General features: G+C 39.8%; 1 protein-coding gene across 2 annotated transcripts in view; it reads right to left on the bottom strand.

Moving 5' to 3' along the window:
* Positions 1–766: 766 nt before the first annotated feature.
* LOC139454235 (phosphorylase b kinase regulatory subunit beta-like) overlaps positions 767–16,256 on the bottom strand; it is a 32,254-nt gene continuing 16,764 nt past the window's right edge. For both annotated transcript variants that reach the window (XM_071235836.1, XM_071235837.1), the window contains 9 exons: positions 9,808–9,898; positions 8,842–9,009; positions 8,139–8,414; positions 7,471–7,673; positions 6,406–6,543; positions 6,121–6,250; positions 2,542–2,649; positions 1,800–1,874; positions 767–1,369 (listed from right to left, as the gene is read on the bottom strand). In XM_071235836.1, coding sequence (XP_071091937.1) covers positions 1,166–1,369; positions 1,800–1,874; positions 2,542–2,649; positions 6,121–6,250; positions 6,406–6,543; positions 7,471–7,673; positions 8,139–8,414; positions 8,842–9,009; positions 9,808–9,898 — 1,393 coding nt within the window. In that variant the 3' untranslated portion in view covers positions 767–1,165. The remainder of the gene's footprint in view (positions 1,370–1,799; positions 1,875–2,541; positions 2,650–6,120; positions 6,251–6,405; positions 6,544–7,470; positions 7,674–8,138; positions 8,415–8,841; positions 9,010–9,807; positions 9,899–16,256) is intronic.

The following is a 16,256-nucleotide window of genomic DNA, read 5'->3' as shown; positions in this document are numbered from 1 at the left end:
TGTTCAGAATATAATAATGTGAGATTACATGAGATCTAATTATATGAGATTACCCAACCACCATCATCTGTCATTTTGGAGAACCCCACTAGAATGAGTATGGTGCTGACAAAACTAGAAACACAATCAGGGCAACCACTGATCATAGGTGAACCAATGATCATAGGTTTCTGGCATGCCTAAGGGATGCAACCCTGCACAATTGTGGTGCCTTAGACACCTGGGCCACCTGGGCCCCTTTCCGGGAGAGGTGATCATATACTCTAAGTAGGGATATGAAAATATTCTCAAATACTCCACGTTAAAACACTCATTCATACACACAGATTTGTCATTTTGTTATTCCATGCATCAATAACATATTTAATCCAATTGTTTCAGGGAGACTGCATATTCTACTTACAGGTCCATCTGCTGGTACCAGTAACCACTGACATATCAACAGCGCTGCTGACCGCTCAGCTTTTGATAACAAACTGACGACTCGCTGCACAAGTATCACATACATATTTCACAGGCACGAGTTCCCCCAGCAAGGAAGACACACAGAGAGAACATCCACACTGGTCACATGCTCCACTGGAATGCCCAGTGGATCCCTATCTGTGACCAACACTTGGCAATGAGAGAGCAAGAACAGCCTTAGCCTCAGGCCGGAGTTGCAGCCAGCTTCCGTGGGATTCAGAACACGGATGGTCGTGTATCATGGTTCTTGTCCACCTATACAGCTGTATGTCTGGAAGATGTGGTGCTTCCTGCAGGTGTGGAAGAATCTTTTTGGTGTGGAGGTGAACAACTTGCTTGTCTGGGTGTGGATCTGCTAAAATAGTGTTATTCACCTCAGCAATCCCTCACCATGCCAGACAGAGGATTTCATAAAAATGTGAAACACACCAGTTCATGAACAGGATTATGTGAACACATGAACCTCTGCTGTCAATGAACATCTGAAACTGCGGATTCTGTAAACATGTGAAACACAACAGTTCATGATGGGGATTCTGGGAACATATGAACCTGTGCAGTCCTTGAACATGTGCATCACATTGGGCAAGTTGGAGGAGGGAGTGGAAGGGGCACCACCCTACATGTCTGTCTCCCCGCTGCTGTTCTCCGGGGCTGGGGCAGGTTTGTGCAGGACAGGAAGGTCCATGTACTGGCCTGACTAGGACACACAGCACATGTCGTCCATGGTGACTCGCAGATCTCCGTCCAGCAAGGTCCTCATCACGGTCTTGCCGATATACCCCGTTGTGCCGTGCTTCACGTTGGGTGCTGTGTTGAAAAAACAGCGCATGTCATCCTGCTTCTCACGGCCTTCAGACTTGTTCAAGTCCCGCTGAAACTCATCGTAAGCCTCCTGGATGATCTGGAACATGGGGAAATATTACAGTGAATAGTTGATACTGGCAATGCTCAACTTGAAGCAAGTCACAAGTATATACAGAAGGGGGATATTGTTTATTCACTTTGATATTGTTGTGTTCTGTGTCCCTCTTTTTAATACCAGTAATTTAAAAAAAAAATAATATGAAAAAAATCAAAGAAATTGAGGGCAAAATCTATGATTTGTTTGTTTAACACAGCACTCAGCAATGTCTGGACCAGACAATCCAGTGACTGACATCACAAGCATCGATCTACACAATTGGGCTACAATGACATGTAACAACCATGGCAGCGAGTCTGACCATCCAATCCCATTAGTCGCCTCTTATGACAAGCATGGGTTGCTAAAGATTCTAACTCAGATCTTCACAGGGTTGTAAAATCTATGAACAAAGAGATATTGTTGTGACCTTGTCCATGTTGACGGCCTGCTGAAACATGAGCTCCGGGTTCCTCTCCAGGATGATGGACACCACCATGAATGCCTGCAACACAGAGCACAGTAACACAACATTAAAAATCATGAAACTGCTCTACAACTCTAAAACTGTTCTGACACAGCAATATAACGTGAAACTCGTCTTGAAGCAACATAATATGAAACTTGTCCACTACAACAGATCATAACAAGAAACTGCTGTATGATAACACAACAGTAAAACATGAAACTGCTCCATGATAACAATATACTGTATTTGACGTAAATAGCGCCCAGGGCGCTCTCAAAATTAGAAATAGGGGGCTGTTATTAGAACATAATTTTGGTGAGAAAAAAGAGTTGAAAGATTGTAAATTTCGTGGTTAATGCTGACAGCCTGAAATGATATAAAATTCTGTGCGTATTATACACCACATATATTTTCCAGAATTTCACTGCCCATAATAAAGAGTGCAAATAACACACAAGTGCGTATTATAGACGAATAACTAAGTCTTGTGTACATTGATCAATCAGAAGGGGTGCTATATGGGATTGTTCACTAGCCGATATATTAGCAAATATCGCTGTGGGAGCTTATAAGAGCAGGGTGCTTATGATGTCGAATACCTGTGAAATTATAACAACACAACCAAACATTACTGTATATCAAGTTTACTAATGAGTCGAACCCCAAAGACGACTAGTTCCTTCAGCAGTAAACAGATACGAACCTCCACCATGATCTGCCTGTAGGAAGGGTCCACTATCTTGGACAGCATCTGCTCCACCAGCAGAGAGAAGTTGAGTTCATACATCGTCATATCCGACAGCGTGGGTTGCTGGAAAGCAAAATACTACCATTGAGAAAGAGAAGCATTCAATGTCGTCACACCAGGGTGCCGTTGTACAAAGCGATCTTAGCGCTAAGGTGGTTGTAACTCCCATACCTTAACATAGACTTCGTACAATACCACCCTGGAAGCTGGAATCTAATGAAACTACCTCTGTATACAGAAAGTAAAACCTTAACACTACAGGAACATACAAAGAATGGCTATTGTGCCGGACACATTCCGTTTCCAAAGATCATGTTGCATCATCTCATCCCCATGTATCAGTTTAACAGCCGGTTCCTCCATAACTCTTTGTGTAGCTTCATCAGTTTTCACCATCTTATAAGCCTGCAGTGACATCCTCCCACTGTTCAATACAGTTCATACCAGTAATTGAAGTTTCACTTCTTTCTGGTATGACCTGCCATGCGGTTTTTCTTCTTTCAAGAAAGACCTGCATTGAAGTTGATTCAGTAGTGGAATTAACAATGTTTTACACGATCAGGCTTCCAACACGAAAGAAAAAAACATTATATCTTATTGAAATTAGGGGCGATCATGTTGCGTCAGGATATATGCACTTGATATTTCTTTGGCGTATTTTGTAACCAAAATCGTGCCAAATACTAAGAAAACCTGCATCATAACGAGGTCTGACAACTGGTCGGATTGAACACGTCCTTAACTGGTCAAGCTACCGATCGTTAAGTTTCAATATCTGTTTGCGTTTATCTGAGATGATCTTTGAACGAAAGTGATATGGGTAGATTGTTTCTGGTATGACCTGCCATGCATTTATTCTTGGAGGAGGAAAATGCAAACAGAAATTAAGCAAGCTGTACGTATAAGAAGTTATTTTAAAATATCTGGTTTTCTTAATAACATTAATAAAATAAGAGTTGGAAATTATCTTATCTTCACTATTTTAAAAATCTCCCCTTTGGAGGCAAATCTCCCCTATTTTGAAGTCAAATCTCCCACTTTGTCATGATGAGGGGTTGACAGGTCTGTGTATGTAAGCTGTGAGCTCTAAAGATGTTATGTAACATTGCTTGGGTCAGAAGTGAAAGTCTTTAGTTGTATGGGCTGTATGATTGAATTGGTATTTTGAGAATTCTGACCTTGGTTGGACAGTTTTGGTTTTGGTGTGTTTTTCCAATCTCGTGGCGTAAGCTGCATTCTATTTTACTATTGTTTATGCTTGTAAGGCAACATTTTTTTATTTCTTGGGTAGGTAGGCCAATTTTACAAAAAAGCCTCAGAGATTTTTTTCACTTGAATTTTGTCCTAAAAAGTTAGGTATATAAATATTTGGGAGTAACAAAATTAAAACAACTCAATTTTTCAGGAACATTTCATCATATCCCTGGCACTCAGCTTGTGCACAAATTGCAATATAACAATATTCATGTCATGGGTGGAAATGTATGAAAGACACTGCTATTTTGGCAACATGGGAGACGTTAAACTCTTTCAACACAAGCCAACCAGAAGATTACTGCTGTGACACCAAGTTCCCAGAGACTCTTGCGTGATAGATGAAGCCAACATTTATCAAGGAAATTATTTGCTTGTAAAACATCTTTGCTACTACATGTTTGGCCATACACTATTTGAAAGGCCTAATTAATCCTATTGTTTATAAATATGAAAGTTACGTGTCTTACATTATATACATAATTCATTAACAAACTTCATTTAAAGTTCATTTTAAATAAAAATAATGTAAGCTAAAACCTTCATAACGTCCAGATTTAGGACCAATGAAGCGAAAATTTAATGATTTTCGTCGAATATAAGCTATAAACTATTCAAAAGGTCTCATTAATTTAGGTACATTTACTTTTGACACTGAAATATGTTATTCTGTGTAGTACTTGTTAAATGCATGTTGAATAACTATGCTTTTTTTCAGTTATTCTGAGTATTGTACAGGCTTGATGTATGTTGAATAAGCGTCTGTAGTTATTCTGAGCATGCTCCCATGCTCATCTGTATGTTGCATAACTATGTGAACCATTCTGAGTATATAATACTTGATGTAAGGTGAATGGTCACTTGTATATAAACTTACGTGTATATATTTGTTGTGTAGTGTCCGGGGACCCAGAGGGGCACCTGCATGGAATATGAGGAGGCAGGGACATTCGTTGTATGAAGCCTGACCCCAGGGTGACAGATGGCCAAGCGTATGATTATATCTGGACTGGATGAGGCCTGTGTGAGGCTCGTGTACAGTGCACAGTGCGATGATGGGGGAGGAGCGTGAGTATGGTTCTACGTCGCTTTAAGCAATATTCCAGCAATATCACGACAGGGGACACCAGAATGGGCTTCACACATTGTACCCATGTCTTCGGCGTGACCAGTGGCGGCTTTAACCACTTGGTTACCCGACAGCCCCTTGAGAAAATGACTTTGTACATATTGTGCACATAATAATGTGTAATGTGACAGAATTGATTGTTGACATGCATGTATTGAAGTGTTGAAGTATTGATACATTAAGGTATGACTACAGTTGAAACTAACTCAAAGGGACCACTAATTTTAGTTTATAATAACCATAGTTCGTTATAAGCATATATACAACAAATGGCCTGGAGTAAAAAGAAGTTCGTTATATCAGTCAGTTTGTTATAAGCGTGGTCGTTACTGTAATAATGTTCTGATGTTGATGTAATGATTTATTGATATACATGTATTGATGTATTAGTAGGGATTCAGGAGATTAGTATTAGTGCAATATTAGTGTATTTGTTAGTAGGGTGGAGTAAGCTTAAGTATTTGGAAAGTGTATGTTAGAGTGACAGAGTGAGTGTGAAGGGTGATAGTTAGTGAAACGAGTTGAATGGGTGTGAGTACATAGGTTGTTAAGTCATTATCTGTATAATTCTTTACTTTATTTAAATTCATTCTTAGTCCTACATGGGTTGTGTTATTACTCCATGTTGTGACACACCCACTGAGCTATGGGGCAGGGGGGTATGTAAACATGGTTTGTGACAGCGTGCGTCGCCCACCGGTTTGGTGCATATGCCATGCCGTTTGTTCACTATACTCGGATATCAATGAGCATTAGACGAGTCCATTTTAAACAGGGGTATAGGTATGAAATAAATAAACATATTTGACTGATGCATGTATCAAACTAAGAAGATGTCGGTTTATAAGTAAGAGCAAATACTTCTCCTCGTTTGTGGTTTAAAATGGAAACACTCGGGAGAGGGAAATCCCTCATGTTTACACTCGGAAGAGGGAAATCCTGACTGTAAACACTCAGAAGAGGGAAATCCTGACTGTAAACACAAGTAGGAGGGAAATTCCTTGTGTTTAAACTCTGGCGAGGGAAATCCCTCGCATTTACATTTAGTCATGTTTTCTCCTATACATATACAAGTGAGTGAGTTAAATTTAAACGTCACATTGACACTATTTCAGCTATATTGTGATACACATAAGCAATAAAAGACTGACCTGTGGCAGCAGATACCCAGCCACTTTGATCCCTCCAGGGGTCCGCTCCAGAATCTCCCACACTCGGTCGTAGAAGTCTTTGGGCACACGGTTCAACGCTCCATCTAACTGTCGTTTCTGGAATGGCGTTCTGGAAGGAACCAAAAATATCAGGTATTGCCTTCTGAACTGCATGAAGATGCATTGTATATAAGTAAATATAATGTACGCCTCATGTAATTTAGTGTTTCTTCACAGGCCATTTTCTATTTTTGATCATGTTCCAGAGCGAGTTGTCTCCCGTACCTGATGTCGGCCTCGTAGGTGTTGCGGGTGAGGACAGTGAGCATCATCTCCTTCACGTGATGCGGGGAGATGGCATGGATGTCGAACGCGCTGCCTTGTTCTTGCTCCATCTCTACCTCGATGGCTCGCACAAACCACCTTCAAATAGTCACAACATTCACATGCAAACAAAGATATTGCTTGTTGAAACATTTAGTTCCATCTGCACAGAATGTGTAGAATGTAAGGCTGGCTTTGCATAGAAAATGTCATTACCCATATGTAACTGACATTAACATCTTTTCGATCATATAGAGTGACTATGCTTGTTTACTAGCACATCATTGTCTTCAAGGCTCATTTTCAATTTTCACATTCTCCTGATAATCAATAAACAAGACCTGAACACCAGTCTCACTTTCTCCTGAAGATGAATAAGCCAAAACTAAAGGCCTGTCTCTCCCTCTCCTGCAAAAAATCCCTAAATAGCAAAAAGCACTACATTCATGTTCCAGGTTTGTATGAAAAGTCTTTCACAGATTTCAGGTTGTGTTCCGGAAACGACCTACAAAAATAATAATGCCAAAATCTGTAAATAAGAAAAGGCACCACTTCAGGATTTATTTGATATATCTGCCAATTTTGGTTGAAAAATATTGAACGGTTTTCGAGTTGCGCTCTGGGAACGAAATGATTACTGATTACGCATTAAATGCAGGGTGGATTAAAATGAATAACACATAAATTACAAATCATCAAAAGGCACCAGTTCACCACTTGACTGATTTGTATAGCAAGTTTCATCTAGAAAATGTAATATCAAATGGGTTTGGAGTTCTGCTCCAGAAACGAGCATTACCCTCATTTTCAGTATTGGTCAAATTAAAAAAATAAGAATTAAAAATAATCAAAAGGCACCAGTTCACCACTTGACTATCTGTATAGTGAGATTCAACAAGAAATACTCAACAGTTTAGGTGTTCTTCTCTCGAAACAGAAAACAGAGGACAGACGGACGGACATGCTCATCACTCAATCCCTGTTTTTCAAACCAGGGGGATAACAAGGACTGAAGGAAAGTCTCACCCAATCCGGATCTTGAGGATACCGTCAAACAACTCGGAGGATGTGGCGATGATCTTCCCCAGACACAGGATGAGCTCCTGCTGCAGCACTGCCTGGCGGATGTCGTAGGGCAGGCACTTGCCGTAGATGATTGTCTTGATCTCATTCGGGCCCACCGGTTTGTCCAACACCTCCTCCTCATGGCCAAACACGCCCACTGTGATCTTCACACAGGGAGAAGGACAGGTTTCCCCTTTATTACAGCATTAGCTAGAGGACAGTCATTGACACTAACATAGGCTTGGATTGTTCCATGAAACGTGTCAGTTTTGATGGACAAACTCACTGACAGGCCTTGTTAACTTGTTGAAGGTGATGGAAGTGTTAGAACTTGTTTCCAATTGTCACCTTCTCATTTACTGTACATTACCAATTCACTCTTGTTTTTAAAATCATAGAGAACAGGGACATGGAATTCTTACAGACACTGTCCACTCAACCCAAAACCTAAAATAGGCCCACATATTCTGAGAACCCTTAACTTCTCTGTCAAATATGAAACTTTGAAACTCAACTGTTTTGAAAACAAAATATACATGTAACATCTGACAGAAAGTCAGAAACTTTAAAAGGCAATAAACTACTACATTCCGATAATGTTCCTTCACTGACCAAGAGGCCTGTCTCACCTGTTTCCCTCTGACCAGCACGGAGGTGACCGACGGCGCCAGACTGTCCACCAGTTTGCCCAGGAGGGCAGAGCAGAGACGGACCACTGACCAGTGTTTATGAGCCCCTGCCTTCTGCACCAGTCTCTCCAGCCTCTCTTCCACGGTCTGACCCTCCGTGCGGTACAGCGGACCCTCGCGCTCATACAGTATCTCCAGGATCTGGCTCTGGATCGTCAACCCACTCACTGACCGCAGCATCTGGCACAGGTCATAGGTCGAACGGGGCAGCAGGTCCTGTCAAAGGATCAACATTTGTCAGGTCATGCCATCATATCAGTACATCTCATTCTGCAGTTCTTGGACCTACTAGACCAAATATGACGTAACATTTTCTAAAATGTGTTTTTCCAAGGCAGTAATGACATCAAATTGATACTTATTATCATATTTGGGAAAAGGATTGCATTTTTTCCTCTTGTGATAAATGCACTCCTTAAAACAATGTGCAGTTTACACCAATATCTTACTACTGGGATTTATATTATCCATAACACTTTGTCACTGTCTATAAATAAGATATTTTTAGCAATTCGTTGAATTTGCACAGAGCAATTAATAAAATTTCAGTTTCACATAAATAATATTGCATCTACCTGAATCTACCTATCACACTTCTAGTTTACTTAAAAGTTGCTTCTCCAAAGACAGTGGAGGAACTGACCTTCTTATTGACATGGCCGTCTTCCACAATGTCTATGAGGCTTGGAATGTCGGTCAGACTCTTGAAGTTAGAGCCCACAGCCTTCTCCTCAAACTTGGTGAATATCCCTGGGTCGATGAGCGTATGGAGGAAGTCGAGGTGCTCGATACAAGCCGACGAGATGAAGGACTGAACAACCAGGCAGGCATATCACCATGGTGTCAATATACATGGTATCACTACAACAATTTCTATAATCATACCTCCATGTCAGAATGATTAGATCTGATTGGACCAGTGATCCACTATGTATTCCATTTGGAGGGAAATAAGTTTCTCGGAGAGGCAGAATAAATCCCTGACATCCTCCTTCGACACAAAAAGTTTTTTCCGAATGAAAGTCACATGGCATAGCACAAGCTAACCTCCACTCAATCAAACAGCTGTTTTCTATCAATTTTGGATTTGTCTTTAATTCTTTTACAATGTCATATCAAAACATGTCGGGAAGATAAATTTGTTGTAGCAGGATTACTTGGGGTACATGGGGGTTTCTGTGTCCCTGGTTAGGTTTTATACCACTTGCCTCCAGTTCATGGTATAAAACCCAACGCGGTACGCATAAAACCCCACGTACCCCTCGTGATCCTGCTACAAGTTCCAGTGTATTTTGCTATAACAATACACCTACTTGACAAGAAGCAACAGTAATGCTCATTCATACTGAGCTCAATTGACACACCATATCTGACATATAAGCACCCTGCTAAATTAAACATCAGCAACATGTTTTGACATTAAGTTTCAAGTCTTCTTATCAAGATTATACATAGACGTTACCTTCTCGACTAAGTCTTTTTATATTGTACTGGTGCGTTCACAAGTATAACTTCATTAAAGCAAAGTCATATATGATCATTGAAACTTGAAAACCTTTAGTGTGACCAGAGAACTTCATGTGAAATACGTCTGGCCTGGTGTACGCACCTGCAGTCGGCCAAGACTGACGCGGATGCCGTCCACACTTCCCTTCTTGAACTGAGACAGCAGGTCTAGAAACTCTCCAAAGTTATGGCCTCTGGAATACACAAACCACAATTTGAGGCCAAGCATCCTACCAATCTGCCATGTGCTGTTCCACAAGTGGTTCTTTCCTCAGATAGTTTAACTACATGAATCTCTTTGGTATAACAAGCTCAAGGCACATAGTATATATTACACTAGTGTCTGACAAGAATAAGCTCATCTCTAAAAATCACACATTATGAGGTTGTAAATAGCTTATTACATTCATTAATATAAAAAATGTATGTGGCTGCACCATTTCTAAAATATAACGAAGCATTTTATAAGGAGTGGACTAAAGAAAAAAAAGCAAATAAATGAATCCTAGAGATAATGACATTTCCAGCTAACAAATGACAAGATAACTTTTGAGACTAAGTCCAATTTTGTTAAAACTATTGATTGGTTTTTGAGTTGTCCTCCGGGAATGAAAAGGTTACGGACAGACGGACAGATGAGAGGTCGTCTATATCCCTCCATATTACATGCCAGGGGATTAAATAATAATAACAATAAAAAACAACTCATCAAAAGGCACCAGTTCTCGAGTAGACTGATATGCATAGCAAGTTTCATCTGGAAATATTCAATGGTATTGGAATCTGCTCCAGAAACGAGCACTAAAAAAAATAAACTGAAGATCCCAAATCATCAAAAGGCACAAGTTCACCACTAGACTGACTTATATAGCAATGGTTTAGGAGTTCAGCTCGGGAATCTGAAAATGGATGGTTGACATACGGACAGATAGAAGGATGGATGGACATATATAAGTAAACTAGTCCTAATCCATCTGGGCTGTATATATAAACAGGTGCTATCTCTTATGGGTTATATATAAACCAGTGCCAATGTTTGGATCCTCCATGTATGGTGGTCTGTACATGGACCAGACAAACCAGTGATTGATATCATGAGCATCAATCTATGCATTTGGGATGCGATGACATGAATCAATCTAGTCAGCGAGTTGACCACCCGATCCCATTAGTCGCCTCTTATGACAAGCATGGGTTGCTGAAGATAAACTCTAAGCCGGATCTTATTGGTCACATTTGTTTGGAGATGATACTCATGTCTCTAAATAACCAGCCAATGAAATAAGGAAGGACTCAGCAAGGATAACCTTTTGACCAATCAAATAAGATAAGATAATGTCATTCAAAGTTTTCAAAACATGGCAGCCTCCATATAAACTATCTTTTCTGACATCAATATTTTGAAATACAAAGAATAATAATCTTTTGAAGCATACTTTCTTCAAATTATCTAGACTTACTTGTATCTGTTTTTTCCCTAGTAATTGGTGTCATTGTGGCAAAGGACTTGCCACAGGAATATGCACAAATAAATAAACATAATACTCCCAGACAAACATTGGCTGGTTAGTTAACATCATGAATTATATTTACAAAACAAATAGATACAGGTTATCATTATGGGGGTTACATGGTGCTAATTTGTTCTAAAAAGATCAACCATCTCATTAAAATCAGATCTTTTACTCCCTCATCTTTCTGTACAAAGATCTGATGCTACCCCTATAGAAGGTTGTGTCAGGTGATCTTTCTAATCAGCCAATCAGTATCGAAGCTTCCATATTCTCGACACAAGTGAGCGAAGCATTCAGACAAACATGTCTGTATTCTGTATCTTGAAAACAAAGATGATCGATGTTTCCAGAGTGCAAAACAATACTTTATTTGACAAACGCTGTTGTTTTGAGTGTCATGGCATTTTCACCCAGAAAGGTGTACTTTGGAGGGTTTATTTTAGCTCAAATAAAAAATTCCGAACCATGGCAGTGAAGACACACAGTCGAATCATTTAGGAAGCTGTCATTTGATTGGCTCATGAACTCACATGTCCCTCATTTTGACTGGGAGGTCAAAGGTCACTCCTGGTTCACCTGACGCAACCTGCCATTCTTAGATCTTCACGTAGAGAGGTATCACATCAGAGTAAAGGATCTGATTTTAATGAGATTGAAAATATCATATGCTTACAATATGATAGAATACATCCTAACATCTGGTGACCAGTCTTGTATATCTACCAGAAACTTTAAATCAGTGCTTGCGAGAATGTTGTCCTACAAGTTCTTTCACTAGTGGATAATTGTCACTGTTTTGTGCTAGCTGTTTAGTTTCTTTTACTTTTCTTCAAATCTGATTCACCTCAAAATAAAAACGTAAACAAATTCACAGCCCTGTCGCCATTTTTTAGATACAAAATTTCATTTTAAGTATAAAACAGTTTGATTATTGTGATCAAACCCAGGTATCCAAATAAAATATTGTAAATGCAAGAGAATAACCACTCTAGATTATCCATCAAAACAGATTCCAATTGGCGTAAAGGTCAAAATAGCTGTGAAAATTATTTGAATGGACCACTGAAATGAGTGATGACACCAGGTGTAACAAGCAAACAACAACAACATCGAACAGCTCATCAACAACAATTGTGACACAGGTGGGCGGGTCAACCTGTAAATTAACAAAAGATCATGTAACTATAACAAACGACTGAAAGAAGAACACACTAAAGTTGTTGTTTTTTAATTCTTACATTTTATTTATTTTTGTAACAATTTTAAAATGTAAGCATATGCTTTTTGTGCCACGTGGTACATGGGTTGGTTAGTATTCAATAGATGACCCACCATATCCTATCTAATGGCTTTCAATTAAATGGTGTTGGGCCAAGAGATCAAGAAACATGTCGTATGGAACAGTAGTATAGGTATTACAAAGTATTTATCTTGGATATTTTCCATTGCAGGACTATCAAAATTTTGAAGAAAGCGAGGAGAAACTATAGACCCTAACATAAAGAGCTGGTACATGTGTAAGCCACTGAAGCGAAATAAGTCTATTTTAAGCACTACCCACTCATCTACTAACAGCCACACTGCCAACAATAAAAGTTAGACAATATCCTAAAAGAAATCCTTAGAGTAATTACTTCCAGGCCCAACCTGGAAAGGTCAAATTAGTTTTGTAAAGTGACTTTACATGTGACCTTGACCTTGAACTTTGGCAAAAGGTATTCACACATTGACAGGGATACAAGTCTTTACTACTAATTTGGTGAAAAATGTATTACATCTGATATATCATTACCAAGACTGGAAATTCTATACCAATGCTATTGGCCTTAGCTGCAGATCAACTCATGATACAGATTTCGAAAATATTTCCTGGACAAGGAAAAGGTGAGTCATAACACTCCTCACTACACAATGACTAAACACAAACTAAAGCAGCAAAATAAGTCTACTAAGGACCACATTTCAGGTATAAATACTTCTCTTATCGACACAGTTCTACTGAATATCTCGTTTCCTGCACTATGCAGGCAGACAATGTAAACAATGTAATGTGCCCGTCACTGAACATTAGCTTTACATTGTGCATAGACACATCGCTAATCCTTTCACAAGATGAGTTAGTATGGATTGATACTGGCAGAACAAACCTGTGCTGTTACCATGATCAGATACAGTGTGTTTGTGGTGAGATAGTGCCATACTTACACATCAATATGGATTGGCACAAGCATGCCACTATCAAATGGTCCAATTCCTAATTTAAACAGGGTCCATGTAGTCTTTGGCAAACAAACCTATATGACCTCTGTCAAGGCTTCTTAGGACAGTATTATGAAGTCCACATTCTGGCAAACAAATCTTTGTGAATCTGTGCTTAACTGGTATACATGAGCTGAAGGAACTAAGATGAATCTCTAAGTTCCAAGGACAGTCAAAATGAACCTCCATCTAACCTGTCTACTTCAAGGAATTGATGTATAGGTTCAAGGAAATGTCAACCTCTATGTACAAGAATTTTTTCAAAATGAACTTCTGTGTTAATATATTGTCAAGATGAACCTCCCAACTCAAGTAATTGTCAAGATCAACCTCAAGATACATTTTCAACTTAAAGGCATTGTCAAGGTGAACAATTTAGTTCAAGGCATTGTCCAGATGATCTTCGAAGTTCAAGGCATTGTCAAGATGATCCTCAAAGTTTAAGGCATTGTCAAGAGGATCCTCTATGTTCAAGGCATTGTCAAGAGGATCCTTTATGTTCAAGGCATTGTCCAGATGATCTTCGAAGTTCAAGGCCTTGTCAAGATGATCCTCAAAGTTTAAGGCATTGTCAAGAGGATCCTTTATGTTCAAGGCATTGTCAATATGATCCTCTATGTTCAAGGCATTGTAAAGAGGATCCTCTGTGTTCAAGGCATTGTCAAGATGATCCTCTGTGTTCAAGGGATTGTCAAGAGGATCTTCTGTGTTCAAGGCATTGTCAAGAGGATCGTCTATGTTCAAGGCATTGTCAAGAGGATCCTCTATGTTCAAGGCATTGTCAAGAGGATCGTCTATGTTCAAGGCATTGTCAAGAGGATCGTCTATGTTCCCTTGGAGGAAGTTGATATATACACATGTAGAAAGAAAGAGCAAAACACTAAGATTGGTTATGTTGATAAAAGGTCTGTCTCACTTGATGCTCTGTGATCCCAAGCTTAGTAAGGAATCAGCATATAACATGCTTAATGATTGGGAAGAAAAAAAAGCTTAAAAAGTAAGCAAGAGATATAGATATACTCAGGCAACGAAATATGACAGATGCTTGAGATATGTGTTCTCAAAGAAAAGATGTCAGCTCTAGGGCATTTGTATAACATAGAAGGCATCAATGGAACGAGAACATGAACCAAACAGAAACAGCTGGACCTCAGGGAATATAAGGTATCAGGTACATTCAACACTGTGACATAACCACTGTATTCCACAGTATAGCTGGACCTCAGGGGATATAAGGTATCAGGTACATTCAACACTGTGACATAACCACTGTATTCCACCCTATAGCTGGACCTCATGGGATATAAGGTATCAGGTACATTCAACACTGTGACATAACCACTGTATTCCACCCTATAGCTGGACCTCAGGGGATATAAGGTATCAGGTACATTCAACACTGTGACATAACCACTGTATTCCACAGTATAGCTGGACCTCAGGGGATATAAGGTATCAGGTACATTCAACACTGTGACATAACCACTGTATTCCACCCTATAGCTGGACCTCAGGGGATATAAGGTATCAGGTACATTCAACACTGTGACATAACCACTGTATTCCACAGTATAGCTGGACCTCAGGGGATATAAGGTATCAGGTACATTCAACACTGTGACATAACCACTGTATTCCACAGTATAGCTTGACCTCAGGGGATATAAGGTATCAGGTACATTCAACACTGTGACATAACCACTGTATTCCACCCTATAGCTGGACCTCAGGGGATATAAGGTATCAGGGACAATCAACACTGTGACATAACCACTGTATTCCACAGTATAGCTGGACCTCAGGGGATATAAGGTATCAGGTACATTCAACACTGACATAACCACTGTATTCCACCCTATAGCTGGACCTCATGGGATATAAGGTATCAGGTACATTCAACACTGTGACATAACCACTGTATTCCACCCTATAGCTGGACCTCAGGTGATATAAGGTATCAGGTACATTCAACACTGTGACATAACCACTGTATTCCACCCTATAGCTGGACCTCAGGGGATATAAGGTATCAGGTACATTCAACACTGTGACATAACCACTGTATTCCATCCTATAGCTAGACCTCATGGGATATAAGGTATCAGGTACATTCAACACTGTGACATAACCACTGTATTCCACCCTATAGCTGGACCTCAGGGGATATAAGGTATCAGGTACATTCAACACTGTGACATAACCACTGTATTCCACAGTATAGCTGGACCTCAGGGGATATAAGGTATCAGGTACATTCAACACTGTGCCATAGCCACTGTATTCCACCCTATAGCTGGACCTCATGGGATATAAGGTATCAGGTACATTCAACACTGTGACATAACCACTGTATTCCACCCTTTAGCTGGACATAAGGGGATACAAGGTATCAGGTACATTCAACACTGTGACATAACCACTGTATTCCACAGTATAGCTGGACCTCAGGGGATATAAGGTATCAGGTACATTCAACACTGTGACATAACCACTGTATTCCACAGTATAGCTGGACCTCAGGGGATATAAGGTATCAGGTACATTCAACACTGTGACATAACCACTGTATTCCACCCTATAGCTGGACCTCATGGGATATAAGGTATCAGGTACATTCAACACTGTGACATAACCACTGTATTCCACCCTATAGCTGGACCTCAGGGGATATAAGGTATCAGGTACATTCAACACTGTGACATAACCACTGTATTCCACCCTATAGCTGGACCTCATGGGATATAAGGTATCAGGTACATTCAACACTGTGACATAGCCA

This window comes from Haliotis cracherodii, unplaced genomic scaffold (assembly GCF_022045235.1).
Source record: "Haliotis cracherodii isolate W230 unplaced genomic scaffold, xgHalCrac1.p SCAF_10, whole genome shotgun sequence".
NCBI lineage: Eukaryota > Metazoa > Mollusca > Gastropoda > Lepetellida > Haliotidae > Haliotis > Haliotis cracherodii.
This window is presented reverse-complemented; position numbering and strand designations above follow the sequence as displayed.